The 2714-nt window shown below is 43.1% G+C and overlaps 1 protein-coding gene and 1 non-coding gene across 2 annotated transcripts; one reads left to right on the top strand and one right to left on the bottom strand.

The window, feature by feature from the left end:
* Positions 1–502: 502 nt before the first annotated feature.
* LOC120082307 lies at positions 503–606 on the bottom strand. The gene has a single exon (XR_005483138.1). It is a non-coding gene; the product is annotated as a small nucleolar RNA R71 (small nucleolar RNA).
* An 897-nt stretch (positions 607–1503) lies between these two features.
* On the top strand, positions 1504–2409 carry LOC120081004. Its single transcript, XM_039035686.1, has one exon. It carries the CDS (start codon positions 1504–1506, stop codon positions 2407–2409), a length of 906 nt encoding a protein of 301 aa, XP_038891614.1.
* The last annotated feature ends 305 nt before the right edge of the window (positions 2410–2714 follow it).

Raw genomic sequence — 2714 nt, 5'->3', positions numbered from 1 at the left:
TAGAAACCGATCTAATCGTCGTCGAAGGTTGAGGCAACAACTTCTCAGACAACAGAACATGCAACAAGCAATGGCGGACAGCCAGCAAATCAGAACTTACCTTAACAACTAGCTCATGCTGCAAAAAATCTGATCCTAATGGCGAACAGCAGCATGCGTCCTATGAGGGAGTATGCGGCCTCTGTACTGTATGATTTCTCTCCAAGAATCATATACCCAACGCTAAATGGGACGAGATTCAAGATGAAATATGTAGTGCTTCAAATGCTCCAGACTGCTGGACAATTTTGGGGTGGTCGTGGAGAAGATCCTCACGCGCACATGAAACGTTTCCTGGAAACGTGTAACACATTTGTGATTCCTGGAATCACCCCAGAGGCGATCAGGCTATCTTTATTCCCTATTCTTTGCGTGATGACTGAAGCCTGGTGAAATCACTACCTGGGAGAAATTGGTGGAGAAATTTATGCAAAAATACTTCCCACCTACCATCAACACGATGAGGCATCGAGAGATTATGAACTTTGAACAAGAAGAAGCTGAAACCTTAAGCGCCGCATGGGAGCATTTTAAGGGATTAGTCAAAAATTGCCCGAACCATGGACTACCACTAACTATCCAGATGGAGACTTTTTATGGTGGATTGAATAATCATTGCAGATGGCAGCCGGCGTAGCTACAACTGGTGAAATTATGGATATATCTTACACTGAAGCTAAAGAGATATTAGACCGCATTGCTAAGCACAACATGGAATGGGTGAATGAATCGTATGATGCAAAAGCTGACAGGAAGAAGAGATCTCAGAATGTTAATTCTATCGATTCCAATGCAATAGCCACACTATCTGCACAGGTGGCTACGATGACCAACCTTCTGCAGAACATATCGCTAGGGAACGCATCAAATCAGTAAAAGGTGAATCAGGTAGAAGCATTCGGGTAGTCCATGGTTAGCTGTATGGGCTGTAGAGATCCTCACTTCTATGCTGATTGCCCACAAAATCCACAGTCAGTATACTTCATTAAAAATAATTCATTTTCCAATACATACAATCCCGGATGGAGGAACCATCCAAATTTTTCTTGGATAGGAGGAAATCATCAGGAACACCACCCCGGGGCGAACCAACAGCAAAGGCAAGGACCGCCGCCTGCATTTCAACCAACGCATCAGCCACACCAACAGCCCTTTAATAGAAGAGAACAGGCGTCGAGCTCAGATTCTCCACTTGAGAACCTATTAAAGCAGTACATCGCCCAGAATGACGCATTGCTGAAAAGGCAGGCGTCGTCTATCAGAAACCTAGAGATATAGGTAGGGCAGATAGCGAGCGAGTTGAAGAATAGGCAGCCTGGAGTTTTACCTAGCAACACTGAAACACCTGGGAACAATGGAAAGAAGCAATGTCACACGGTGACATTGTGAAGTGGAAAAGCTCTTGAAGAAAGAAGAATGAATCCAAGAAACAACAGTCCTTCAAAAGAACGTAACACACGTTCAATGGCAGTAAAAAATCAAGAAGAAAGAACGCCTGAGACCATAAGCCATTCAGAACCAAGTACGTCTAATGCGGGAAAACCTGCAGTGCTGCTGAATGCACCATTCCCTAGATGCTTGATGAAGAAGAATGATGAACAGCAATTCAAGCACTTTCTTGAGCTCCTGAGGCAATTGCATATCAATATTCCACTTATAGAGGCCCTCGAGCAAATGCTAAAATATGTCAAATTTTTTAAGGATATTTTGACGAAGAAAATGAGAGTCAGTAAGACAAAGGTAATTGCGCTAACGCATGAGTACAACGCATTAGTAAGCAATAATCTACCCAAGAAACAGAAGAACCCTGGGAGCTTTACAGTTCCATGCTCGATAGGAGGGTTGGATGTGGGACATGCATTATGTGATTTGGGAGCAAGCATTAATCTCATGCCACTCTCAATCTTTAAGAAATTGGGAATTGGCGAAGCACAACCAAGTTCTGTTACTCTTCATCTCACTGACAGAACGATCAAGTACCCTGAAGGAAAGATTGAAGACATTCTGGTAAAAGTTGACATCTTCATATTCCCAACAGATTTTATTATTTTAGACTATGAAGCGGACAAGGAGGTACCAATTATTCTTGGACGCCCCTTTCTAGCTACTGAAAAAGTTTTAATAGACGTGCATAAAGGAGAATTGACTATGCGCGTAGACAATCAAGAGGTGAAGTTTAATGTGTTAAACGCATTAAAGTTCCTGGACAGTGAAGAATGTCAACTGAACAATATAGAGTTGCCTGGAGAAGAAGTGACCCAAGTTTTCGAAGTCCTCGCGTTGGAGGAAAACATGAAAGAACCAGAGCCGCCAAGTCTGAATGAGCGGCGGATGAAACCAATGCGTCCATCACTAGAGGAACCACCATAACTCAAGTTGAAACTGTTACCTAGTCACCTGAAATATGACTTCCTTGGAACAAATAATACTTTACCTGTAATTATTACCGTAAACCTTACCGAGCCGAACGAACACTCTCTTTTGCAGATGCTGCAAAAGCACATGCGTGTAATAGGTTGGACGCTAGCGGATATCCGTGGCATCAACCCTTCTTATTGCATGCATAAGATCAGGCTGGAAGAAGGGAAGTTGGGATCGATTGAGCCTCAAAGAAGGCTGAATCCCATAATGAAGAAAGTGGTCAAGAAAGAAATCTTAAAATGGTTGGACGCGGG

The sequence above is a fragment of the Benincasa hispida genome, chromosome 7, assembly GCF_009727055.1.
Source record: "Benincasa hispida cultivar B227 chromosome 7, ASM972705v1, whole genome shotgun sequence".
Classification (NCBI taxonomy): Eukaryota; Viridiplantae; Streptophyta; class Magnoliopsida; order Cucurbitales; family Cucurbitaceae; genus Benincasa; species Benincasa hispida.
This window is presented reverse-complemented; position numbering and strand designations above follow the sequence as displayed.

Coding starts and splice junctions, on each gene's coding strand:
- LOC120081004 (XM_039035686.1), top strand. CDS start 1,504: ATGGCAGTAAAAAATCAAGAAGAAAGAACGCCTGAGACCATAAGCCAT.